The 27042-nt window shown below is 40.0% G+C and overlaps 1 protein-coding gene across 2 annotated transcripts in view; it reads left to right on the top strand.

The window, feature by feature from the left end:
* The window catches only part of LOC137780688 (cadherin-18-like), a 71658-nt gene extending 48338 nt beyond the window's left edge, over positions 1-23320 (top strand). Inside the window, exons 6-12 of one of the 2 annotated variants that reach the window (XM_068568871.1) lie at positions 75-262; positions 1569-1822; positions 4394-4530; positions 10533-10657; positions 14428-14542; positions 18240-18506; positions 20734-23320. In XM_068568871.1, the coding sequence (XP_068424972.1) occupies positions 75-262; positions 1569-1822; positions 4394-4530; positions 10533-10657; positions 14428-14542; positions 18240-18506; positions 20734-21404 (1757 nt within the window). In that variant the 3' untranslated portion in view covers positions 21405-23320. Of the gene's footprint in view, positions 1-74; positions 263-1568; positions 1823-4393; positions 4531-10532; positions 10658-14427; positions 14543-18239; positions 18507-20733 lie in introns of those variants that run through there. The other variant, XM_068568879.1, reaches the window with a different exon arrangement.
* Positions 23321-27042: the final 3722 nt, after the last annotated feature.

The following is a 27042-nucleotide window of genomic DNA, read 5'->3' as shown; positions in this document are numbered from 1 at the left end:
TGCCATAATCTCAGACGGAAAGAAAATCTACTGTAGGAAAACATATAAATCAAATCTTGTGTTGGCTATTGCAGAGAGCTACCAGCTGTACGTATCAGAGCTGGCTCCAGTAGGGAAGGCAGTGGGTCGGATCAGAGCCAACGATGAAGATGAAGGGCAGAACGCTGAGATGAGATACAGCATCACTAATGCCGATGCAGCTGCCATCTTCACCATCACCACTGATGCTGACGGCAGGGAGGGAATCATTTCACTCAAGCAGGTATGAATCAGAGATCTAAACACAGACTCACACTGATGTTTATGGAAGCACATGGTGGGTTTCAAGTGTGGCTCTGTGGACTACACTGCACTGTACTGGAAAGAAGAGGATGAAGCTTTATTCTTTGGCCTATACCTTAATGTAGTCTTTGACAACTGTCATGGCAGCCCGGTTTGACCAGTTCTTTGAAGTGTCACTGATGTATAAGCTTTTTCCTCCACCGGGATGTCAGATGTGACACATCTTCGATCGTAACTAATCGGATCGTTTGAACAGTTTCCTCTTTTCAAACATACTGCAAAAAATGGAATTCGATCGAATCCAGCCAGTGGCTGGGATTCTTTGAGACATTAGAGTGTTAAAGTTCAAATTTGTTTAGATTTTCTTTGTACCTCATCTCGAGCCGCTCATAACTTGAGAACAGAGAACCATCTGGTAATTTCCATGCATGATGAATTATTATAAAACTCCAACATTACGTGAATACAAAAAAAAGGGTCCTGTGAGTTACTGTCACAGACGACCCACTCAATACACGGCGCGTTCATACAGTCCACTATGTGTGGACACAGCAGACACCCACGCGACGCTTCTTAGCATTTAGAATCCGTTGGAATTACGTCAATTGTGTAGATATTCGAGGAGTTACTATCAAATTAGTGGTGCATCGTGTTTGCATGTTACTTTCTGTGACAGGCGCCGTACTAAAAGGGATAAATTCTCACTATTATCTCTCATGAATTTATGTTTGCAGATTTTTAATTAGTGAGCCGGAGAGATGACTTTGAAAGTATTTCTATTAGGGCTAGGCAGATTAATGCGTTAACACGTGATTAATCTGACGATCCTTTAACAGCGTTAACTATTTAATCATGCGTTAACTGCATGTTGGCTTTTTTTTTTTTTTTTTTGCATGTTGAGCAGCTTATGGCTTTAAATCTCTCCAGACGGCGTAGTTTAGACCTGGGCGTCTTACGGCTCTGTCAGTCCGGCCTGCGTGAGGTCAATCAAATGTGAAAAAATAAATTATTATGTCCAAGTGTTACACAGAGTTCACGGAATGATCTCCAGCTACAGATTCTCTTAAATCAAAGTGTTCTTCTTCTACAAGTTAAAATAGCGCAAACAACTTGACTAGGTGCATACAGCGCCACCTAAAGTACCGGAGTGTGTGTGCAGGGTCTATTGCCCTCTCTGTGAAGAATTACACAGTGCCAGCTCGCCGGTCTATTTAATCATTGCCATGATTAAAGTGATGTTTGAAATGTGTCCTCAGAAGGATAAATGTGCTTTGTCTCCTCCCCAGCCTCTAAACTATGAAGAGAGAAAAGTTCACACTCTCAACATTGAAGGCTTCAACACTCATCCAGACTCCCACTTCTCCCACCTGGGGCCATTTAAGGATTCCACTTCGCTGCGAGTCATTGTGGGGGATGTAGATGAGCCTCCAGTCTTCTCCATGGATTACTACATTATGGACATGTATGAAAACTCACCTGCCGGTACCCAGGTTGGCACTGTAACTGCTGTGGACCCTGATAGTACCAACAGTGCTGTTCGGTAAAGGAAATAGTCAACAATGTGATGTGTGTTTAGGGTTGTTGTTGTGCATGCATACGACTGGTATTTGGAGCTCAGGTGTCCCTATCAGAAAAGACTAGTTGTCAGAGCTGTGTCCCAGTGAGTGGCTTGAGTATGTACAACACTTACTTTTGAGCCCCAAAGTGCCCCCTTCGGGAACAAGCCTTTGAGAAATTAGCAGGTCTGTGTTCAAGTAGTGATATGGGCCCTAAATGAGTTCTAATATTTGTGTTATTTTATATCATTTTTTTCAGAATTTTGTTGTAAAAAAAAAAAAATATATATATATATATATATATATATATATATTAAATTTGAAACATTACTATAAACACCTAGCGTGTTCAAATTTTTTTTCCGCAACAACGTGTTTTCGAGCAGCTCCGAGTGTTTTCAACTCCACGTCAAAAGGCCTAAACAACAACGTCTTTGGAAAGATAATGACCTAAAGAACCGGATTCTGCAAGAATATTTACAATAAAACAAAGCTTTGGCCTGTTACGACAAAAAACTGTGTCGTTCGGTTCAAAAATGAAAAAGTTGGAAGCTTTATGCCTAAACATGCTCCGGTTGGTTGAAGCCTGTATTCAAAATCTGCAAAAATGCCGCCTTAAGACGTGTGACGTGTTTGAGACGCGACAGGCGGACCAGGAAGTGATTTACAAGACTTTGAGTGAGTGAAGAGTTTAGTGTTTAAAAACGAGACATCCCGGCTTCACTTGGAGTTTTCAGGTACACATTAACTAAGCTGCTACCATACCTTGTTAGATTCGTAAAGACTTGCACAAAAACATAGATGTGTTTATTATTATTATCCGTTCTGAAGTGTAGTTATTAACAGAAAGGTGAAAAGTAACTTTTGCTCGAAAAAGTGACGGCAAGGTTTTTTGAGGTTATGGGTTTTATGTAATTACATACACTTAACGGTATTCTTTTATTTTTCTGTTTGAATAGATATCTCCAAAGATATTGTAGGAAACGTCACTTGACCATTTAAAAAAAATAATTTTCTTGTCTGATAATGGGTGCAGCAGGTTTTGGGGGCATGGAGCTCAAAAGGTTAAAGTATTTGACCACTTTCAAGTTCACTTTCACTTTCCTGAAAATACATTGATATCATTTACCTGGTTATGTGTGGCACAATCAATTACATTTTTTGTTTATAGCCCACTTTGACAATTACAAATTTGCCTTATAGGACACATGTGCTGCAGCAGGGGCATAGTTTTAGGAAGAATAGCCTGTCCTAGGTGTTCCCCAAGGTCTCCTACCAGTTGGACATACTTGGAAAACATCTAATGGGAGGCGTCCAAGAAGCATAGAATAAGATGCCCGAACCACCTCAGCTGACTCCTTTCGACACGAACGAGTAGCGCCTCAATTCCAAGCTACCTCCTGGTGTCCGAGCTCTTTACCCTATCTCTAGAGTGGCTAGGCTGAGCTCCCTCTTCATCAAGACAATCCCGTGCTACAGCCACACTGATCCGCCTGTCGATCTCACATTTCTCCTTACCCTCACTCGTGAACAAAACCCAGAGATACTTGAACTTCTTCGCCTGGACAGGACTGGTGATAAAGGGCAGCCCTAGCAGAGGCCAACATCCACCAGGAACTTGTCTGACTTAATGCAGAGAATATAAACATAGCTCTTACTTGAGGCATACAGAGACTATTGCAACAAGTCCACAAAGCACATGTATACTGGTTGGGCAAACTCCCAGAACCCCTCCAGTAGTCTTGCGACCCGGTACGTCTTGATTATAAGGTTTGACAAATGATCTGAGCCTCCTTTCTGGCACCCTGAGCTTTCCCCGGGAGGCTGAGTAATATAATACCACAATAGTTTGAGCACACTCTCCGATCTCCCTTTTTGAAAATGGGAACCACCGGCCCGGTCTGCCCATCCAAGGACACTGTTACCGACCCCCATGCGACTTTGAAAAGGCGTGTCAGCCAAGACAGCCCAACAATGTCCAGCGCCTTCAGCATCTCAGGGCTAATCTCATCCACCTTGCGTTGCCACCAAGGAACTTTTTGACTATGTTAGTGGCCTCTCCAGCTTATGGTGTTCTGGTACCAGATACACTTGTGAGAAACATTATGCTCAAACATGGTGTTCATTCAGGACAAACCGTAAAAAGCATAGAAGTCAAATAACAAAACACAGCTCGGGTTCAGATCAACCGTTCCTCCTAATCACCCAAGGCCAGGTTTTTCTGTCATTGCCCACGTGAGTGTTGAAGTCTTCCAAGAGAACTATGGACCCTTCCCACCGCAACCCGCTGACCCTCTCGTTCTCGGGGGAAACAACATGGCGGAGCTTAGCTGCGGGCTTGTGATTATACCCACTTCGGCTCAGCGCGTTTCACCCTCGGCAACTCCAGAAAAGGACAAAGTTCAATCCTTCTCCAAGAGCTTGGTTCATGGTCATAATTACTTTTTGTACAACTTCTGTGATCTAAATAAATGTCTCTATTTTAATATATTATCCTCTAAATGGTAAAATATTTAAATGTGTTTTCATGGCATTTTTGCCATTCTTTGTCACAGGTACTTCATAGAAAACAAAGAGGAAAAATCTTTGTATTTTATCATCGGGGTGAACAGTGGCATCATCAGGACTACTCAGGTTCTCGACCGGGAGGAGACTGCGTGGCATAACATCACTGTGATGGCTGCAGAGGTTGGTAAGTTTACGGCAGACCAGATCACACCCTGTCCCTGTCTATTTTTTCTTAAACATTTTCATTCCTCTAGTTACCCATCCATCTATTACCCATCCATCCATCTATCCAACAAACAATCCATCAATCCACTACATGCATGCATCCATCCAATAATCCATCCATCTATCCATCTAACACTCCATTGGTTGGATTGAACATCCATCCACCCATCCATCCAACAATACATCCACACATCCATGCATATATCCATCTATCCAACAATCCATCCATCCTACCTGTAAAATTTGCGTTTAGTACACGGACATATAATTGGAGGTCTTGATTTAAGTCCCACATGAACTCACTTTTCTCTTTCAGCAGTTGTCTAAGCGGGGCAACTGTCTCTGAAAGTCTGGGTGCAAACTTGGAGAGGTGGGTGACCGTGCCCAGTATGGTCTCCAGCTCTTCTTTGCTGCATGGGCGAGTCATTTCTTTAATTGCCGTGACCTTGTTGGGGTCGGACTTGATGCCTTCTCTTGTCAGTTTATGTCCAAAGTAGCTCACCTAAATTACGCAGATTGTGCTTTTGTCTTTGTTGAGCTTCATTCCTCTCTCTCTCTGGTTCTCTCCAGCGTGGCGCGCAGGTTTGCATCGTGCTCCACTTTGGTGCGGCCATACACCAGAATGTCATCCACTATGGCTGTGACACCCTGAAGCCCCTTGTATGCCTCATCAACCTCTTGAAACGATATCTGCCAGAGATAGTGTTGAACATGACTCCTGGCTGAGTTTTATTGTCCAGTATCCAGATCTAGCGTCGAGAACTCTAAAGTACTGTGCTCCGGCTAGTCTTGGTGTGACATCATCTAGAGTGAGAAGTGGATAGTGGGGTCTCTGAATAGCTTTGTTTAGGGTGCGGGGATTTAAACACACCCTAAGCTAAGCTCCTGTTTTAGGTTTTTCCACTGCAACAAGTGCATTTACTCAGTCGGCTCTGTGACCTTTTGGAATATGTCAATTTTTTCCATATCATCAAGCTCATCCTTGAGTCTGCTGCGCAGGGCATATGGTATGCGGCGTGGTGGGCATAAAACCGGTGTTGCTGAGGGTTTAGGTGAAAGGTGCATTCTCCAGGGAATAGTCCAATGCCTTTACGTCAGCAAACTCTTCTGTAATGCTGGTGTGTGTTTTGGACTGTGTCAACCATGTGCACTAGCTTGATCGTATTTAAATCTAAACATGCACGTAGGCCCAAAACAGGTGGAGCATTTTCTGCATGCACTATGTGATGTGATGTAATCTAACATGACTGTTTTCTGCCTGTATCTGCATGCTAATTTTGCAAGCTCCTTTAACTCCATCATATCCTGAGATGTGGCTGTCTGATGGACCTAATGTAACACTACCTAGCATTTTGTGAAATATGTTTACTGGTATCACATTAGCCTGGGCACCTGTATCTATCTTTACCTTTAGCTTGTGCCTTGCTTTCCTTATTTTCACCTCTGCGAATGAAAAATGAAAAAAGTGCCAAAAAAAAGTACAGATCTGCTGGTATTTGCTCTGTGCCCTCTGTGACAGCATGCACTTTCTTGGGCTTGTACTTTTTATTCTACACATATTAGTAAAGTGATTGGGCTTCTTGCACTTGTTACACTGGCGTCCTTTCGCAGAACAATCCTCCGTGCGATAGTGTTCTCTTCCGCATGCTCCACACTCTTTGCCGTGCATGACACTGTTGCTGTCGTTGCCGCCAGTTGATTTTCGTCCGTGATATCTTTGCTAGGAACTGAACGGCCTTCTGCTAATTGCAGGGACAGACTGGCTGGCTGTGTTAGCAGCGGGGAAACCCATTGTCTTTAGCTGCTGTTGTGATAGCTCGTGTGAGCACGCAGTGTTAACCGCTTTGTCGAGCGTTAAATCCGAACCATGACATAGTAGTTTCTCCCGGACTCTCGGAGAGTTTGTAGCAAAAATGATCCGGTCTCTTTAGCTCAGTCACAAACTCGTCGAAACTTTTACAATCCATTTGTATCTTTTCATGAAATTTATATCACACTAAAATGGGGTTAGCTTTGGGTGTTACATATGCTTCAAATCTCGCATAGTACATTCGGAGTACCTTTTTCTCATCTGCCGTGATGGTCCATGTATCATATACATCTCTGCCTTTCGCGCGACACCCTCACTCCGTCACAACGCACAGCATGTTTATAAAGGTCACACAGCCTTGTGAAGATGGCCTCCACCACTCTGTTGCAGTCAGGCCACTGAGTGGGACTGTGAGCCCTAATAAAAGCCCTGCAAATAACAAGAGAAGACTTATTATAATTTTTTTTTTTTTGTTTCTTAATGAATATTTCTTATTGTTTAGATTACTATTGTATGTGTCAAGGCGTCAGCTAATGCAGATCCTTTAATAAACTTGACTAAACTAATAAAGGTCAAAACAATATTTACATTACTTTTGGGTATTATGATAATTTTTTAGACAGACCTTTTTGTGCTCTCCACGCCTGGTGCAGCAATTGTTTTAGTTGCCCTGAATCGTCCCTGCTTTAGACTGGTTTTGTAACGTGGTGGGCAAGTGGTCCTCCTCTTAACGCCTGCCACAAGGTGAAGATCTGGGCGCTCTCTTCCCCAGTCAAGGCAAGACGATGTTCTCTGAGGCCCCGTTCTGCACGGCTCCATAACCCTCAATAGTAATAGGTCCAACACAATCCTCCAAAGAAAAATCATTTTAGAACTTTTGATAGCAGCAATGAACGCTTTTAATCCAATAAGAGCAGTCAACCATAATTTCGTTTCCAAACAAGCTTGTCTCCGTCGTAATGCAATCTTGTTTTTGATCCGGATCAAACCTTGAGTCTGGGTTTTTCAAAACTTTTTGGTAGGATTGAGATCATTTTGATCCTAAAAATCAGGATTAAACTGATCCTATCAGGAAGGTGGATTCATGGTGGAAATCAGTAATAAAACTAAGTAACTAAAAGTGGTTAGTTAAATAATACAACATTTATATCATGCATTTTACAGTATTTATATTTACTTATCAGTTTCACTGGGCAATTTATTCTTAATCTCAGCCCTGTAATAGAGGGAGAAGGTCAATCACAGGTGGAGCCAGAAGGCCTAGTTCCCACATAGAGAAAGAGAGAGGCTCAAAGCACCCAAAGAAAGATGACGCCTATAAGGTACTTCTGCAAAAAGAGACTGAAAGGGAAGAAGTACAGATCCATCTAGCAGAGGAACAGCTTATTCTTGCCAGTTTAATTCAATACATATTTGTTTGAAACCTGTTTGAAACATCCATAATGCATGTGAGTAAAGTATGTATTTATTTGTTGTAGGTCTCAGATGAGCGGACTGCCTGTTTTCAATTGTTTATTGTTTGTTTGCTGTTCCATTCAGTCCTTTTTTCTGTTCAAATTAAGCATATTGGAGTGACCCCACAATATTCCACCTGTTGTTCTTTACATGACTACATTGTGATCCCATTTAGACCAAAGGTAATCCAGATTTAGTAATCCTGAACAGATTGAATCCGGATCAAAGTAATTCATTCCTACATTGCTTTGAAAAACCAGCATCAAAATTAGATGGATTACATGATCCTGGATAGCAGAAAAAGAGATTTCTAAATCTGGATCAGTTTGATCTAGATTAAAACTTTTGAAAAACCGGCCTCTGGTGAGGGGGCAGAGCGTGAAGACGGGTGGGTGCACCCATATTCTTGGCAGGTCACTAAGGTAGTTAAAGAGCTCCTTGGTGACAAGGTGCCGGGGGTGGATAAGATCCGCCCTGAGATGCTGAAAGTGCTGGACGTTGTTGGGCTGTCTTGGTTGACACGCCTTTTCAGTGTTGCATGGGGGTCGGGAACAGTGCCCATGGACTGGCAGACAGGGGTGGTGGTTCCCATCTTCAAGAAGGGGGACCGGAGAGTGTGCTCAAACTATTGTGGTATCACACTGCTCTGCCTCCCAGGAAAAGCTTTTGCCAGGGTGCTGGAAAAGAGACTCCGACCGCTTGTCGAACCTCGGATTCAAGAAGAGCCGTGCAGATTCCGTCCCGGTCGTGGAACAGTGGACCAGCTCTTTACCCTTGCAGGACTACTGGTGGGGTCATGGGAATTTGCCCAACCAGTCTACATATGCTTTGTGGCCTTGGAGAAGGCTTTCAACCGGGTCCCTCGGGGGATTTGTGGGGGGTGCTGATTGTCCACTGCGCAGACTTTGTGGTTGAATTCTGGTTGAATTGGGGTTGCAGACGTAAAGGTGATTGGCTGTCGCAACCAAGAATTACCTTGACTCGCGAGTAACATGTTGCGCCACAGTCGCCCAATATAATAATTGCTCAGTGGATTTCTTCACACCAAGCTGCTAACCTATTGTAGATGCTGTCTTCCCAGCCAGGTTCAGGTCTACACTTGTGTTTCTGGTGTCCTTTGACAGCTCTTTGGTTTTGGCCATACAGGTGTTTGGAGTGTGACTGTTTGAGGTTGTGGACAGGTGTCTTTTATACTGATAACGAGTTCAAAGAGGTACCATTAATACAGGTAACGAGTGGAGGACAGAGGAGCCTCTAAAAAAAGTTACAGGTCTGTGAAAGCCATAAATCTTGCTTGTTTGTAGGTGACCAAATACATATTTTCCACCATAATTAAAAAATTAGACTGATTTTCTGGCTTTCTTTTCTCATTTTGTGTCTTATAGTTGAGGAAAATTATGATGAAAATTACAGGCCTCTCTCATCTTTTTAAGTGAGAGAACTTGCACAATTGGTGGCTGACTAAATACTTTTTTGCCCCACTGTAGATCCCAATGAGCAGGTTGCACTTTGCATTGTAGCCCCAGCCATCAGTAAATGACATGTAGTATTTAAGCACTTTGAGTGGTCAGAACACTAGAAAAGTGTTATATAAGCATCTTAAAAAAGAAGTGCCATCTCAACTTGTCAACAAATGCACAAATAACCCATTAACCATCAGAGTACGAGCTGTGAAGCAATGCTCCTCTTTGGTTCTGCCATCATGAACCGGTTAGTAGGCGTGCCCTTTTGGCTAACGAATAACAGATGACCAGTACGTTTACATACAAGAGTCATTTTTCCATCAAAATGATTGTTTAATTCAGGAGCCTAACCAACATGATCTTTTGGTATTATTTAGTACTACTGTACACATTGTTGAAGCTACTCAACTTTTAGTTTATGATATTGTTGTCATATGGTATCAGACAGTTGTCATCCACAGGTGCTGTTAAATTAGTCAAAGTCAAACAGAGGAGGCAGCATATGCGTAAACCACCCACAGGAAAATAGATAGACAGTGAAAACATACACTAAAGAGTACATTACATTTCATCCAAGGTGACTTACATTTCTTCTATACACTGTAGACACAGCAACGGGAAACAAATCGGGGTTAAGTGTCTTGCTCAAGGGCACATCGACATAGACTAGTGGAGCCAGGGCTCGAACCACTGAGCCACAGTTGCCCATCGCAGGTTTATAGCAGAGAGGTCAGGAGCAAAGGTCATCTTCATTCAGACTGCAGGTGAGACTGGATAACAGGTTCAGCTCTCTGGTGAACGAAGCAGAGAGAAGGGGGGCTTTTTCTGATAAGATGTCTGAACTTCTGCCCTGCCCATTACCCTTAGGTCTGATATGAAATGCCTCTCTTGCAGTGCCTCCCCACATACACTCTATAAGCTTTCTCTGGTGGGATGAGCTGAGAAGTCCAGCAAAGCGCAGCACAGAGAAAGATTTAGATGAGGAGAGACATGGAGGGAAGAGATAAGAGATATGACAGGATAGAGTATGAAACAAAGGCCATGTCTTCAGTTTGGACTTCTAACCAAGTTCATCCCATAACAGTTCACTCCAGTACATTTCTAATGGACAGGCCAAATATAAAATGAATGATGTTACTCTGTCAGTTGGGAATAAAAATAATCAGACTTTTCTTTGGAGATACCAAGACACTGCCACAGCCACTTAAACTTGTTTCCTGTCTACATTTTCAGATAACCCTCGTATGGTGAGTCACGTTCCAGTCACCATCCAGGTCCTTGATGTCAATGATAACATTCCAGCCATCTCTGGGAGCAACCGTGCGGTCATAGTGTGTGACAGCACCACAAATGGACAGGTGGGTTGCTTATGTTCCAGCCAAGGAGAACTAAAGTAGCAGTCTGTGGGTTAAGGGTTTCACAACTGGATTTTGATGGCATGGCCTTAAAATGTAATATCATTTTTTTTTTTTTTTTGAGAAAAGTTAAAAGTAAAAGAAAACATGATACCCATCATCTATTGTGCAGGTGAGTTTGAAGATCTAACCTAAAAGCGCTTCTTTGAGGTTCCAGATGTAGCACAGCTTTAACCAAATGTCCCCTAAAATGGTGAAGGAAAATGAAAATGAATGCTTTCCATCCACTACTGAGTAATATTTATTGTGATCAAGATTAACACCTGATGGCGCTCTCCAGTTCACTGCCATTAAATTTTAATTCTAAATTATTAAAGGAGCTGCAGTCAAAACTCAAATGGTGGAAAATAAGATATAAAATAATCCCCAAACGTCAGATATAATATTTTTACTACAACATTTTACTAATCAATTTATAATACATTTACTTTACCTGAATTTAGCTGATTACATACTTTTACTTCAGTAAAGTTGTGAATACATGACTTTTACAGTTTGACATCAGTAATTTTACTGCAGTTAAGGATCTAAATACTTCTTCCACTGCTGAAAGGGTAGACTCACTGATCTGATAAATCAACAGCCAGAATGTTAAAAAACTACAGTGACCTGCTGTTTTAGGAATTATTGAGCCACTTTCACAATTTCACCATTGTCTAAGGTGGAAGAGAGCTGCTCTCTCGTCAACACGTGTAATGCCAGAATGTGATCTTCCTTTCATCCTCAAGGTCTTCATTGTATCTTAACCTCTGGACATTCATGTGTGTACGACTCAGAGGTTACCTGCCCAGGTACTAATTGCACATTAATTCCTGTTTTATGAACTTCTACCTCACTGGGACATGTGGAAGAGTAGTGGAAGTTTATGGAAGGGGGAATAGACCTGACGGAGGGTTTGTTAGCATGTAATAATTATTGGATGCCTGGTGTAGCCTCTGACAGAATTCAATTTGTCGACTTCTCTCGTTCTTGTAATTTATTTCCTTTGATCACAAGTAAAGTAACAAGTGCTGCCATGGCGATAGCAGGGAGTCGTCCAGTCAACACGCAGGTTGATCGTCCAAAACAACACTCTGAAGAGCTGGGAGTTCGGCTCTTTAATACACGGTTTCCGTCATAAACATATATATATAACATTTAATTGGCTCTAACTTGTCTAAGAGGAGGAGAATTGTGTCCTCATCTTTTCTCACAAGATTGGAACGTGCCAGTCTGCTTCTTTACTGATAACAGGTGTGGGTGTTGAAGTGTGCAGGCGTGTGACTAACTTCCCTCTGTGGACATTCCACAGACACAACTACAGCTACATAGCTGTGTTGTACTGACCTCGCTAACTTAAACTTTAATAGACATGAACAATATGAGGAATATCTACAGAATATAAGGATTTATATTATCAGTTCAAGGCTTATTCAGAGACTGGCTGACACATTGTTGGTTTGGGTAATTTAATGGAATTTGTTGCTAATGAATATAACTTTGAATAATGGCAAACTTAACCTTCAATTATACAAAATTACAATCTGCATGTGTCTTTAAGATTCAATTTAGTCAGCTTCAGAGACGTGCTCTCAACTTTAGGATCTGACAGTTATTGCACATCATGGACAAATCAAACTTATTGCTTTGGAATGGCCAAAGCAAGTGACAATTATTCTTAAATGTGAATATGAACTCCTGCTTAGCTCTCGAACACAGACACATACAACATGCACAACTATAAACACAACTGAACCTCTTTCTCTCTCACTCTCGCATGCAACGGTTGGCACGTACATACATTTTATGTTGACCTAGAGCCAGTTGTTGTGTGTCTGACACCATTAGCAGGGGATTTATGAGCTGAACTACAGACTTTGCAGCTTCTTGAACCCATAAATTATTCATAGGTGATGCTGATGTTTCCGCTGCCGGGCCAGATAGCAGCAGAGATGATGATATTGAACTCCCTGCCAGCCTCTGTGCTTCACAGCGGAGACCATTCTGAACCAGCCATGACAAAACACACAGATCTGCATCACAGCAATGACTGACCCACATGTCCATTCAATCACAAAGACCACACATTACACCACACACGTTCCCTGTCTCTTATAATTTGCTAATCACTTCATCTGTTTTTATGCAAATCTAAATGTGAGTGTACACGAATAACCGTGTAATAATTTAGCTTGCAACAGACAGCCCATGTCAGCGCAGTTAATGTCGAAGGAGGACTATTTTTTTCCATCTTCCTGGCATTGGATGAATTGTCAGAGAAATGTCCATGAATGGCACGTCCATCCAGCATGACAATTTATTTTGCTACATTTGTAAATTTAAATATAATAATAACCAAGTGCAACCTGAGAAAAACTAAAGAAAACAAGTTCTAATATTTGGCAACAATAGTTTTAGACTGCATATCTTTTCAAAATAACAAAAAAGATGCAATGTGTACTAAATCAAACAAAATGAGTGCAGATATGTGTCCGGTTGTATTACAATTAGTGGCTGCAATGAGTCTGCTTTCCACGACGAATCTTTTTAAAACGGGGTTGCAGATTTGATATGGCCACTCTTAAATCACCCCAGTGAATGCTGAAGGTCAAGGTCTGAGGACGCCATTAGGACCACATCATCTACAAACAGCAGGGAGGTGATCCCCCTGGCATATGCTTTTCCCAGTGAGGCTGAGTAGTGTGATATGCCGTTAGTTCGAGCACACTCTCCGATCCCCCTTCTTGAAGATGGGAACCACCACCTCGGTGCCGGTTCATAGGCACTGTTCCTGACCTCCATGCAACATTGAAAAGCTGTGTCAGCCAAGATAGCTCAACAATGTCCAGCACTTTCAGCATCTCAAAGCGGATCTCATCCACCCCTGGCGCCTGGGATATGGCACTGCCCCCTCTCCAGGACACATGTTTACCAGGTTTAGGAATTAAAGTCCCCTGTCCGGGTCAACAGTTACCCTCCCCACTGAGAACAGCCTGGAGTAGGCTCTACTTTCCCTTCCTGACCCGTTGAATGGTTTGCCAGAACCTCCTTGAGGCTAATTAAAAGTCCTTCTGCATGGCCTCCCTAAACTCCCAAATTGTGAAAGTGTTTTTACAAGTAATTTTTATTGACAAACTCAAAAAGTGCAATTAAAAAAAGATTCAAGCTTACAAAATGTACTTTTCTTTTGATTATCTTCTCAGTTCGTAAATCACTTCAAACTGAGGTGTACACTAACATAGACTTGAGTCTGGAGGAATTAATCCTAATCAAATTCTGGAGTTATGCTGCGTTCACGGCAAAAGCGTTGCAAACTTTTCATTTTTTTATATTGATGCTCTGTTTTACTGTTGTTTGTATCTTTTATACTTTTATCTTTTTATCCTGTATTGTTTTGTAAGGTGACCTTGGGTGACTTGAAAGGTGCCCTAAAATAAAATGTATTATTATTATTATTATTAAATGTTTCTGTGCGAGTAAATTACATGCAAAGTCAATGGACAGACACGTATGGATGTGGTTAACGTGACGTGAAAATGTACCTCATTCAGGGATAATATAATGAACCCGGACACAAGGGCGTTTGATAGTGCAATGTTTGTCGTACCATCAAACAAAATAGTAGTTATTTCTTCTAAAATAGTACTCACCCTTTGTTTCTTTATAATCCTCCTCTTCTTTATCACTTCATATTTTTTTCATTCCTCCACATTTTCTCTATTTTTTATCATCAGGTGATTCAGACCATCCGTGCAGCAGATCTGGACAACTTTGCAAATGGAAGGTTTTCCTTCTATGTGCCTGCTGGGCTTCCATCCAGTCCCAATTTTACTGTGAAGGACAATGGAGGTACGACTTTCATCAACACACATACCTGTGGCTAGGTTTAGGGTTTGAGTTTTGAGCTGAGAGAAAGAGTTGTTTTCAGTTAAATGATATACACTTTGTATCTCATGCTTCAGGTCACTTCAGACCATCTACAATTGTATTGCTTTCAGGAGAGCTCAGGTCTCTGTGGGGAAGCTTAGGCCCCACTGGCACTGTTAAGGGGAATTGCTGGCAGGAGGCAGGACCGGCTCCAGACATGATCTATGGAAACTAGAGAGGCGAGAAAGCACAGAGGCTCCCACCACGGTGTAGCCATGTGCCAGTGGAAGCCAGTGCAGAGCAGAAGTAATGTGGTCTATTTTCTTAGTTTTTATATTAGAGTAGTGATTCTCAACTGGTGGCCTTTATGTCTTCATAAGTGCCATGAATCAATACCACCCTATTGATGTCACATAGCAACAAAAAAAACGAGACAAGAGCATATAAACGTTTAAAACACAATTCAACCATAAATAGTAACATAAACCATAAGTAGGACTTGAGAGGACTCAAAAATGGAAATTATTTATTTTTGTCATGACAGCTTGATGCTACATGTGATTAGTGCACCTTTCTGTAAAGCTTACAACCTACAGATTCCGCCAAAAAACAAAATATGAAATCTCTTGACATGTGTCAAGAGGCTCAGACGCACAGACGGATGTATCCGGTCATTTTTCAAAATAAAACATCTTTCCAATATTAATAATCAATCAACATTTTTTTAATTCATTCTTTCTGTGTGGCCCTGTACTAAGGGACCCATGGACCAGTACCGTGCCGTGGCCCACTGATTGGGGACCACTGTGATATATCTGCAATAAAATCAAAACCAGTGTTATGCTCAAATTTCCTTTCTCCTCCCACTATTCTTTAATTCTCCTCTATCTCACAACACAATTCTCTTCCCACTCTTTACTGTGTTTTGTTAACGTCTTTCTCCTCTTATTACTCATTCCAAAGTATTTACACTTCTCCTGTTTCGTGAGGATGCAAGACACCTGCTGTTTCATTTTTGCCCCCTCCCTATTTGACTTCCTTTTTTTTTTAGCAATTATTTGCTGTTCACTGAATCAGTTTCTGTCCTTTGGCCTTCTCCCAGCGCAAGTACTTTATCCTCTTCAACATCCCACATCATTTGTTGAGTGCACACAGCACTGCAGTCGTACAGAGTGGACAAAACATCAACAGCGTCCCCACTGAGCTTTGACAGTTTTTACTCTATTCATACACCGCATAGGCCCTACATGTCTTAGCTAAGCACTCACATAATAATTGACATGTCAGTGACAATATACAGGTTCTGGATTTTTTTCTATGACACAAAAGTTCTTTGTACGGTGATTTTATTTTGTTAAGACTTTCCTGAAAAAAAACAAAATATGTACATTACAACCCAAAAACTTGGAGAAGGATAGGAGATTTAAAAAGTCCCTCAATTTTATGTCAGGGGGATCCGTAAAGTGGTTAAACAGCAAAGTAAGCTGAAAGTGGCAGTCCAAAAAGCTTAAGGGTACCGGAATGTATGTAACATGACCAGTGGTGGAGTAAGTACTGAAGTTTAGTACTAAAGTAAAAGTACAAGTACCCAGGAAAATGAAAATAAAAGTAAAAGTACTACATCAACAATCCTACTTAAGTAAAAGTAAAGAGTACTTACTTTTAAATTTACTTTAAGGATTAAAGTAAAAGTACTCACGCAATGGGTTGTCTCTCAATGTTCAGGGCTGTACCATTTTGATAAAGAATGCAGATATAGCTACTGGTAATACTTTGCCTCTACAGAAGTCTTTACTAGGAATAATTATAAGCAACCGAATTAAGAATTATATATATATATATATATATATATATATATATATATATATATATATATATATATATATATATATTAACATAGACAGGAAAGGCATTGAAACCTCCACGAGTCATTCTTGGGGCCTTTGAAATCGAACATGTTTTTTAATTGGGGACAAAGGTGGCTCATATCTGAGAGCTCAGAGGAGGCTGACTATGGAGCCATGTTGTCTGTCGAATCCCTGATTACGTCTGTGATTGACATATCACAAATACGTTGATTATATGCATATGCGTTGCTTATACAGGTAGTTAGTTTAGTTTTATGGTTTATTACAAATATGTTTGTAATCGTGTGCTTGTGTTATTGTTTTCTTGCTTTCTCGCTGAATTTAACCATATATAAATTTCTAAACGTTGCGGAGGAAAGAAAAGAGGCGGTGTGAGGCCGATAACGGGGCCAGTCTGAAGACCGCTTGGCCGGAGGTGACAGTAACAGCCGGGGTCCGGTCTTCTTTAAGTTGGGTTTTTTGTGAACACAGCTCAAAGTGGGTGATGAACTCCATCTAGTGCAGTAAACTCACTGCAGTATAACACAGACGTATAATCAACGTATTTGTAATACCGACGTAATCAGGGAGAAAATACTTTTCTAGTCAACGGAACTAAAGATGCGTTTTAGTTCTGGGGGAACGTCATTTGTAGGAGACAGCGTTGAAATAGGTCAGATGGTCACAAAGACAGGCGAGCCCGTAGCAAATAGGTAGCTAACTGTAGCGTAGCTCGGATCCCGCTACACGGACCGGTGTTGTTGGGCCGCGGTGTATTCTGGGAGAGTCCCGCCCCTCCTGCGGTGTGTGTGCTTTCATGTGTGTGGGCTTATGTGTTTCCGTTACGGTGCTAAACGCAATCCATATTTTTGTGTCGGAAATATTTTTGCGAAACTGTGTTCATAAAATGTAACGTATAACGACACATATTGTAGAAATGTAGTGGAGTAAACGTACAGATAACAGCTGCAAAATGTAACGGAGTAAAATGAAAAAGTATGCATTATTATTTTTACTTAGGTACAGATACGTAAAAATGTACTTAAGTACAGTCACGAAGTAAAAATACTTTGTTACATTCCACCACTGAACATGATTGAACAAAAAATGTGATTGGATGAAAGCTTCTACTTCAAACAAGCTGAAGGCTGTAGGCAGAGCAACAGAGAAAGATAGGAGCTGTGCAATGAGAACCTAAGCTAATAGGTAAACATAATTATAATAAATGTAGTGTATTTGTGAAAAACAATAAAATGATAAATTAGCTATAACCTTGTGATTTTGATTCCGCATCTACAATCTTGCAACACACTGTGGAAGAGCAGCTGGAATGTGTACTGACAGACGGACGAGGGGAAATGATAGGTGATGAGAATGGCACATTGCTATCTGGATGTGGGAGACAAGTGACAGGGACAGGTGGAAAAGGCTGAGCCCCTGGGCCTGTAAACGACTGTTGTACTGCTACAACTTTAAAAAAGTACAACGGCTCTTCATAACCTGGTTGTGTTATTATTGGATTATTCCCCAAAAGCCTTTCAAGTGCAGCATTAAAAATGTGATTTCTGAATTTGAAATGTTTTTTAGCTGTGTATCCAGAGTGCAGATCATTTACCTGTTTCTGTCTTTAATAGACAGTAGACTTTGAGTACAGTTTTTCTCAAACTCGGATTGGTCCACAATCAGAAAGAATGATGCCTGTTTACACTGACTTTGTACATTTTATAAGCATCTTTACTACACTTGCTTAAAGTACTGTTTTCTAGTTTCATTAGCCAACAACATTTTACATTTGTCCTTCCCGTCCCCCACCCTGTCCTCACTGTTCGCAGACAACACTGCCAGTATAATATCTCATCAGCAAGAGGGCTTCCACCCAGACAGACATCGGGAGTTCTTCAGCCTGGTGCTGGTGGTGGCTGATGGTGGGGAGCCTCCTCTCAGCAGCACGGCTACGCTCTCCCTCAAAGTGTGTGTGTGTCAGAGGAACAGCAGGGGGCGTAACCGCAACATCTGTCAGGCCCAGGCCTTCCTATCTTCATCTGGTCTCAGCACTGGGGCTTTTGTGGCCATATTGCTTTGTATTGTCATATTACTCGGTGAGTATGTGTATGACATTTCGTCTATCTTTGCCTTTAATTTCCCCTTCCAATACCACATGCATGCTTAGAAGTGGAAGTACTAATGATTTAAGCCATTATGTGTAGAGATGTAATGTAGTACTAGTAATTGTATTAGTATTCTCAATACAATAAATCACTTATCAATCTAGGTTAAAATTGGTGCAGTCTATATGTTGGTTTCAAAACATTCAATTAAATTCAGTTTATTTTATATAGCCAAAATTACAAATTTGCCTCAAAGGGCTTTACAATCTGTACACATAACATCCTGTCCCAGGTCCTCACATCGGATCAGAATAAACTCCCCTAAATAAAGATAGTAAAAACCCATTCACAGGGTAAAAAGGAAGAACCATTCAGGAGAGCAACAGAGGAGGATCCCTCTCCCCGAATGGATAGAAGCAATTGATGTGATGTGACCAGAAACACATCACATGAATATGACATGAGACTATGACATGAAATTATTTATAAAGTGAGAATAATAGGCATAATGAAATTGTTACAACTACCAAAAATAACAGTATTATTTGCACATGCACAACTTCCTGTGACGAAACAGAGAGCTGAATTCATACATCGCAATGGAGGGAGAATAGTGTCTTTTCACTCTGGCTCACAACTGGTCCACTCGGGGTATGTCCGGTTATTGGTCCACATCTAACAGTTTTCTGTCATTTTGGTGCTTTTAGTCAACAATCAACATCACAATTACATTTTGGTTATTACATCTCTTTGTATTAAGTTACAATACAATACATAAATGCATTAGTAAACTTTCAGGTTATACTTTTTATATTAATATCAGCTCTGTGTTCTTCGGCCTGATGTTTTCACTTCAGTTTTTATTACTTTATACTTTTACTAAGGGGAGCTCTTCTGGGATCAGCTGCACTTGTCGATGCACTGGATTCTTTCAAACTCTTAAAAGCCGACCACTAACACAATGCCAAGTATGAAATGGACCACAGGAATCCCTTAGAAAATAAATCTGTTAAATACAATAGTGGAATTACAGTTGATACCTGTGTTGTTAATGACAACAATAATCAAGGTGCTTTGCTGCTAATGATGCTACACAAACCAACCTTCACATTGTGGAGAGGAGAATAATCTAAAACTAAGATAGTGGAGCTAGATTTGCATCTTGCCGTGTCCCGATGCCACATGTATGACCATCAGATGGCACCAAAGGGACTTTGCGTCAAAGTTGTGACTCTTAGGACAAGATAACTCTGTTGAGATTAGCAAGTCAACTATACAGTCAAGCTTTCCTGAGTATAAACTCCCCAAAGGTAAAGAATCAACTGCCATGCTTCAACTCCTGAAGGTGTTTTAATCCCCTATGAGTAGAAGTGTTGCTATATAATTGACAATTTTGTCAACATTTTGGTCTTAAAAGGTTCAAATGTATTACTTTTGTTGGACAATGTCTACCTTATAGAAACACCGTGAATTCACTTGAGAAAAACAATGCTCTCCTTAATTTTGAATAGTTATCAAAGGAGGAACAATCTGCTTTTTAAATTTTTATTAACAAAATACAATGGAAGAAAAAACGTCCTGCATTTTTAATCAAATCAAGTTTTATTTTGGATTGTAGACATTGGGATATTTCATTTATATATATATATATATATATATATATATATATATATATATATATATATATATATATATATATGTGTGTATATTGTATATATATGTGTATGTGTGTGTGTGTTTATATATATATATATATATATATATATATATATATATATGTGTGTGTGTGTGTGTGTATATATATATATATATATATATATATATATATATATATATATATATATATATATATATATATGTGTGTATGTGTGTGTGTATATATATATATATATATATATATATATATATATATATATATATATATATATATATATATATATATATATTAGGGCTGGGCAAGTTAACGCAAAAACTGATTGAACTCCCTGACTGAACTCCCATACAAAGAGAATACTCTCGACACGCCTTGAAATATTTATAAAAAAAGGTTGTCATGAAGGAAGTACATATTATATTCGGTATAATGAAATATGTGTATTTTCCACTTTATCGTTCAATCATTTGGTTCATGTCATTGAAAAAGACCTTTGGATGTCCTTGGTTGTTCAATGTATGTCTATTTCCTCTTAATCCTTTCTTTCTTCATTTTTACTTTCAGCCATCGTGATGCTTTTCACCCAGCTACGAAATAAGAAAGCAAGCAAGGAGCCCTTGATTCTCTCTGAAGAGGACATCCGAGAAAACGTGGTAACCTATGACGACGAGGGAGGCGGGGAGGAAGACACAGAGGCCTTTGACATTGCTGCACTTCGGAATTCTCAAACATCTGAACCCCGAAGGAAGTTCCACACCCACTTTGGCTACGGACCAAGCCTATACGAAGAGGAGGATGAGAACGAGGATGATAACGTTGAGGACGATGAGGACGATATCATGGTGGTAAGGAGGAGGAAAGCACAGGATGTGGCTTATGTGAACTACAGCCCAGAGTTTGAAAGCCCATGGTTTGTGATTGGCTGTGTTCCTCGAGAGAGCACTCAGTCGGTGCCTTCGCTTTTGCTCGATGGTCAGGACATCCTTCAGAGGATCATCCAGCAGAAGGTGGCTGAAGCAGACTCCGACACAAGGGGACCACCATATGACTCACTTCAAACATACGCCTTTGAAGGCCAGGGGTCCTTGACCGGGTCAGTCAGCTCTTTGGGCCTGACTGCGGCACTGCCTGAATTAAACTATGCCCTGTTGGAAGACTGGGTACCAGAGAGGCAAACAGTGGAACGAAGTGTTGGAGAGCAACTAGCAACAAATCAATCTAACCTTGCCTCATGAAGATAATTAATAGGAAGTTATTGCTGTTGTTTTTTTACTTTGCCTAGATTTCCTGAAACAGATTGCATTTTACTTGTGGCAGTAAAACCTGGTGTCCCAAAAAGATGGCAATTAGAAACTGTGATACCATGTGTGAGACGATAAGAAAGGCCATTTATGTGAAGCAGGAGAGAAGAACACAGACTTTAACTTAAACATCCAAGTGTTTTTGCTGAAAAGAGGGACAGACTCCATACTGAGAGAAGACCAGGGTTTTAAAATGACAGCTCAGTTTGCATGTGGTTTCTCCCTCAGCTCTGCCTGTGTGGCTTTTGGGCCAAGTGCACCTCGTTCTTCTAGCCTTTAGCTTTACTGAGTGGTGTGACAGACACGTTAGAGGCGGCTTAAACAACGCGTTTGCCACGGGGCGAACAGAGAGTTGAATGTGGCGCGGATTGGTGCAAGTTAGAATTTTCCAACTCCAGCGACAAAATCGCGTGACTCATAGTTGTGTCAGCCAATCAGCATTGAGAAGCTCTGCACGTCATCATTACCACCATCCCGCCGTTGCTAAATCAAACTGCTGCCGGTCCCGCTGAAGTTGCGCTGATAGCGGCCGTCATTCAGACGCTGTTGTGGGACTAAGGATAATATTATGAACCCAGACACGATGGAGTTTGATGTTCCGACTTCCACAACAAATATAAAGCAGTGGTTATTTCTTTCGTAGTCGATAGCGGAAAAGATTGCTCTTTTACCGGAGAGAAGCGACGGAGATAAGCCATGTCCCCTTTGTCACGGTGCAATTATTCATGCTGCGTTTAGTGTGAACACACTTTTTTGTCGCGCGGTAGATGCGAAAAATCGTGTCACGTTTGGTGTGAACACGATGTATACTTTTCACCTCCATTTTGTTTTAAAACTTATCCACTGCTGGATTTTTACAAACCATAACCAAAACCATTATAAATAAAAAACTATACTTGTACTCCACAGTTTATGCAAAGCTTTTGACACTATCAACCACAGAATTCTACCCTAGAAACTCTTCATTAGCTGCAGAGATCATGCTAAACAATATATCTGGTGGGACTGCATAGAATAGTTGTTTTCTTACTTTACATAATAAAGTATTATCCACTGTGAATGATCACAGCGGATAATACTCTATTATACATTTCAATCAAATGTAATGACCCTAGGCTTGTCTACTATGCAGAATGGAAAGAACAACCATTTTCAAAGCTAAATAAAGACATTATTATTATTATATTCCTTGGCCACAACACAAAACATGACATAATATTTCAGGAGTTTGGTCAAATGTGAATCAATCTGAAGTGAGTTTAGAGATAATATTGTAATTATGAAATTAAACAGAAACTCAAACAATTCTGATACACAGTAGAACAATATAAATGGGCCTGACTGCTGTCAATTGTACTATATTGTTTGGTAGGTGGTTATGGGACAGGCAATACATGAACAAGGGCTGTAATATTGTTACACATTTTTTTTCACTCTTATGTGAACAAGAGATATACTGTAAATTGGCATAGCTACTGACAGCAAATCAGAGGCACTGCTGGGCTAAGACGATATTCAGTGTGACCGGTTTCCTGTTTCCTGTTCTATTGCAGTCGGGTCTGTTTGGTGTTTGTGTCCACATTTCTGTGGATGCTGAGAAATATTCTTTTACCACTTTTGGTTTCTAACCACGGGTTCCACATTCCTAATTAGAGCCTGGACATATTGGTTTGGACACTTGTTTTAGTAAAGTGTAAAATTATTAATAATAATATTAAGTGTTTGTTTGCCCTGGTCTGTACAGTGGATGCAGAAATAAAACTTTACAACTTGCAGTTAGTTTTTTAAAATTGTTTTAGTCACTCTTGTAATATATATATATATATATATATATATATATATATATATATATATATATATATATATATATATATATATATATATATATACACACACACACACACACACACACACACACACACACACACACACACACACACACACACACACACACAAAATAAAAGCCCAATATCAAAAAGTGGTACAGCATGCAACACCATTGATGCTATTGATTGCCTGAACAGTGTCCCCCTCTTTCTGTCTCTCATTGTCTTGGCACTCTTGAAGACTTCTGTGAATATATGCATATTTGAACTTCAATATGCATTTTTCAGTGGATTAAGATCAGTGAAAAAGGACTGTACCTTTTCAGAACTTTTGAAAAGTTGATTGACAAATAATCAGTCAACTTAATACTTGGAGAGCAGCCTATTTTCCCTGGTGTATGTTTTTTTTTATCAGTAAATAAAAAGATCAGTGATTTTATAAAAGCAGTTTGATGATGTGTTTTGATTACTTTGTGAAACATGTTGCAATCCTTTATTTTTTCTTATTAGGTCTGATGCCGAATATATTCGTTATCAGTTTGTCGTAATTAATGTATTTTCTCTGACCCTCAGCTGTCTGTAAAAAGAAAAACATTGTCTTTGTGCTTTTTATTTATTTCCAACTGTATAACTGGATTAACAGAGAAATAAATGCCTCACACAGAGAGCCTTAAATAAACCTTTTATTCGAGGCCACAGCAATATTTAAAGTCTCACGATTGACCGAACAGTGCAGCTTTTACAGCCACTGAAGGACCGGAGCAGAGTACCCTCACAGGAATGGGAATAATCCCTTATACACATGGGGAAATGTATTTTTCTGCATTTGACCCATTCTTAGTATTTCAAAGAGCAGTGGGCTGCTCCTATTGAAGCACCCGGGGAGCAATTTAGGAATCAGTGTCTTGCTCAGGAAAGGACAGTTCTACATTAACTATGGGGAGACTGGGGATCAACCGGCTACCTTGTGGTCGCGGGACGACCCTTCATCCCCATGAGCTAAAGCTGCCCAAAAGGTTATGACATACTGAAAGAGGCTTAACCTGTAGAGCCACTGCATATTAATATAACCCTAACACTGTTTGCCCTGTTGGTGTCCTTTGAGGTCCAATGACGGACATTATTGAATGTACATGGGACAATGCTTTGGTTGCCATTCATAGGAGCGAGTAAAATAATGGGAAAACCCCAAATCCTATTAAAAAAACTCAAGCCTCAAAAAGAACATGGGAAATCTTTTCTTTTCCAGTCTTCTGGCCACTCAAAGTAATTAAACACTTACATGTTACACTTACACTTACATTCACACACTAAGTATCACCTGCTCATCAGGACCCATGCTAACCTTTCACATTCATACACTGCAGGAACTGCTACGGGATCAAATTGGGGGTTAAGTGTCTTGCCCATGGACACATTGACATGGACTAGCGAAGCCAGGGATTGAACTGCTGCTCTTCTGTTTGACGGACGACCCGTTCTAACACTGAGCCACAATCAGCTCAAACATAAACACCATCCCTCCTGCGGCTTATTTATTGAAGAAATGATTGGGTATTTTGATGTACAACGCTTATTGTCTTTTAAAACAACAGCGACATCTAAATGTGGCCGCATTGCAGCTCTGGTAAAAATAATAATAGATTATGACAAATATAATTACACTAAAGAGGGTATTTTGTAATGTTTTAAATGAGTGAATTTAGGTTTCTCTTATAGATATTTAGAGAATACTCAAGACAATTTAGATCTCAGTATTTAGAACAGCCATAATGTGTCTGTCAAACTTAACCGCTAATTTGACTTTAGTGGACTATAAATGTCATATTACACCTCAAATCTATATACATATATATGCAATATATACTGTACAATAACACTAACAAGCTTAATATCAAAGTCTTTTTCAAGGAAACAGACACGCTGTTCAACAGAGCCAGTCATCCTCCTGAACATTCATATGCTGGATTGGTCAAATATCTGATGTAAAGATTTCACATAGAAATAGAGGAATTCAGACAGACCACTAAATTATTGCTTCTCGCCTTGACCACTCGAGGGTCTCTCTGGCCTCGACCACTCGAGGGTCTCTCTGGTCTTCCTGTCAGTATTCTCTCTCAGCTGCCAATCTGGTTAAAACTGACTAAAGCAAATCAAATTGCAGGTTTATAACTGTGTATTACATTTTCAATTCATACATTTACCCTTTTACATGTTTTAAAGAAAAACCGTCAAGGTGTAACCACTGTTGACCCCTAAACCTACTGGTCATGGGGACATTTTTCACGCAATTAACCTGGTTGCCCAGGAACTCTAATACAGTTCTGTATTTTGCATTGTAAGATGGAGAGACCAAACATACCACAAGTACATCATTTCTAACAACACGGAGGACACTCTGTTGCAGCCACTGACAATAGACTACACATCCCAGAATCCTCTCAGTGGAGACAGTGATGACCAGTGCATCCCACTATGTCGCCTGTAATTCCATTTTTTAAATTTATTTTCTTTCTCAGATCACTGTAGTGACAATGCAGGGAGGTCCAGTATGAATAAATACAGATCTATTTTATTGTCTTGTTGTTGTTTTTTACACAATAAAATACAGTTCGAATAAGTTTAAAATACATGGATCAGATCTGGCCAGTTTAATGAATCTGTAAATCATAATACAATCATGTGACTACCAATCTTTTATTTGGATGGGGCCGCCACAAACTGGACAACAACAAACTGAAAAACAATATGACACAGATTAGTTTCAATCATTGTTGTTCTGAGAGTAAAAATAAATTATTAAAAATAAAAATTATGATTCCAGAGCCCATCATTAAGTCATACAATATTACATTTAGTTATATACAATGTTTCTGTCAATACTGTCACACTAGCTCATTCCAATGAATGTCATACTCACATCATATTGCAAATGGTGGCTACATCACATTTCATATCTGATATGTCCCCAGCCTGGCATGCTCATCATGAGCCTTAACAAATAAATCAAACTGTGCAATGTTCCAGATACCATTTAGCATTTGGGGAAGCATTATTTTGATGGGGTGGGCAGCGTGAGAGTGGTTGTTTGAGTATAAGAAGTAGTTGCTTGGAGGAGATGCTCATCTCATCCTCATCAATTTTAAATTCACATTTGCTTCATCAAAATGACTACATTACAATGTGATGTAATCAGGTTGTTGGAGGTTCATAGTAAAAGTATTTAAATTCAGAGTGATAAGTATTGTCTTGAGACCCTCCCCTAAAACTGCTTCACCAACCCTATAATATCACAAAAAAATCAAACACAAGAATTGATCACGGAGGTGTCATCCTATAAAATGGTATTGCACATTCAAGCAATTCTCTATCTTTGATTGTGTGACACTAGATGATAAGTGTAAAAAGACACAGGAGGCTGAGGTGTCCATTACAACTAAACCAATAACACAGAGTTTTACAAAAGTACATTTTGGAGAGTCAAAGAACACTTTCTCCTAGATAATGTGTACCATTACATATCATAATACAAGTTAATTATTTTGTCAATTGATTATGTCCTACAGAGGCAACATGAGAGATGTTTGCTTGCTTTAATCGTCCCTCCTGTTCATACTGGAAAACTATAGGTACTTTACAGAGTTTACTTATATTATTCCTTTAATTTCCAGTATAAAGTTTCTTTAATGGTACTAAATACTGGACATTAAAGGTACTATACCAAGTTCACGTCTATTGTCCTGCAA

Source organism: Clinocottus analis, unplaced genomic scaffold, assembly GCF_023055335.1.
Source record: "Clinocottus analis isolate CAN_PGR_092001 unplaced genomic scaffold, fCliAna1.0.p SCAF_11, whole genome shotgun sequence".
In the NCBI taxonomy this organism is placed as follows: domain Eukaryota; kingdom Metazoa; phylum Chordata; class Actinopteri; order Perciformes; family Cottidae; genus Clinocottus; species Clinocottus analis.
The sequence above is the reverse complement of the archived record's forward strand: the minus strand, read 5'-3'. Positions and strand labels throughout refer to the sequence as shown.